General features: G+C 47.4%; 1 protein-coding gene across 1 annotated transcript; it reads left to right on the top strand.

The window, feature by feature from the left end:
• Positions 1-89: 89 nt before the first annotated feature.
• Positions 90-932, top strand: LOC122544628 (histone H2A-like). Its single transcript, XM_043683952.1, has one exon. The coding sequence runs from the start codon at positions 105-107 to the stop codon at positions 492-494; it is 390 nt and encodes a 129-aa protein (XP_043539887.1). The 5' UTR covers positions 90-104; the 3' UTR covers positions 495-932.
• The last annotated feature ends 552 nt before the right edge of the window (positions 933-1,484 follow it).

Below are 1,484 nucleotides of genomic sequence, written 5' to 3'. Positions count from 1 at the left end.
ACCAATCAGAAATGGTCGCCCCACCATTCCTCCCGAAGGTATAAGAGGCCGCAATGTGGGCGGAGTGCAGCATTCTCTCTGAAAGTGTGAAAGCGCTTGTGACAATGTCTGGAAGAGGAAAGGGCGGTGGGAAAGGTCGTGCCAAGGCGAAGTCTCGATCGTCCCGGGCTGGCCTGCAATTCCCGGTGGGCCGTGTTCACAGGCTCCTGAGAAAGGGTAACTATGCTGAGCGTGTGGGTGCCGGAGCGCCGGTCTATCTGGCTGCGGTGCTGGAGTATCTGACGGCTGAAATCCTGGAGCTGGCCGGCAACGCGGCCCGGGACAACAAGAAGACCCGCATCATCCCCAGGCACCTGCAGCTGGCCGTGCGCAACGACGAGGAGCTCAACAAGCTGCTGGGAGGGGTGACCATCGCTCAGGGCGGGGTGCTGCCTAATATCCAGGCCGTGCTGCTGCCCAAGAAAACCTCCGCTGCGGGATCTGCTAAAAAGTGAAGAGACTATTCTTGAATCTGACAACCCAAAGGCTCTTTTAAGAGCCACTCACAGCATCTGTGAAAGGAGCTGAAATCTTTGTCGGGTTGAATTACTTTCCTTTTAATTTGTAGAGCTCTGGCCGTTGTACCTGACATCGCTAAATTTCTATTTCCTTTTTATTAGATACTGTTACTGTCTGTGGGAGTAGAGGAAGATTATATCATACAATACGATTGGAAGGGTGTCTGGAACTACATTATTTCTCATTGCACGGTCACTGCCTCAATGATCTTTGTTTGATCAATGTTCTGTGTGTTTAGAATAGTGTCACGGATGTTCGCGATCGGGTTTGGCTTAACATTTCCTTTAACTGCATCAATGAACTGAATTCTCCCACTGTCTCTGCAGCATTCACCTCTGCAATTTATTCTCTGCTCGATTCATCCCCACTCTTATTTTCGTTAGCCTCTGGAGAGAGAGCGTGTTCAATAGCAGTCAGTCATTTTTCAGCTGTAAAAGGAGGGAATGCGGTAAAGTGAGATTGTGTGAAGTTTAGTTTCATAATCGAAAAACCAATCAACGTGTACATGCATTCTCCACTCTATAACCTCCTCCTCTTTTATACGTGATGGCGGGCATTTTCAAATTTGAAAATTAGCTGTTGATCTCTTGGCGCCATTTCCCTCCTGCCTCCATCTCACCACAAGCCATGTTATCGCAAAGGAAGTCAATGAGGAGATGTTTTTTTTCCCAGAAATATCTAACCCAACACCAAATTTGATGTGAAAATCACTCTTCTAAATCACTATATTTCCGCAATCCCTGAATGAAGATCTCATTAGTTGCAAATTAACTGCTGCTGCCGCCTTCCGTTTTTGTTTTTAACTCACTTCCGATCGAAATACAGTACTAATGTCTCCTATCGCTTCCTGCTCTCTCTGGATGAGCAACCGAACCTGTACCCGCCGTGAATCCATCGAAAAACCGCCGATTGAAACATCTTAAAAG

The sequence above is a fragment of the Chiloscyllium plagiosum genome, chromosome 50 (assembly GCF_004010195.1).
Source record: "Chiloscyllium plagiosum isolate BGI_BamShark_2017 chromosome 50, ASM401019v2, whole genome shotgun sequence".
Lineage (NCBI taxonomy): Eukaryota > Metazoa > Chordata > Chondrichthyes > Orectolobiformes > Hemiscylliidae > Chiloscyllium > Chiloscyllium plagiosum.
The sequence above is the reverse complement of the archived record's forward strand: the minus strand, read 5'-3'. Positions and strand labels throughout refer to the sequence as shown.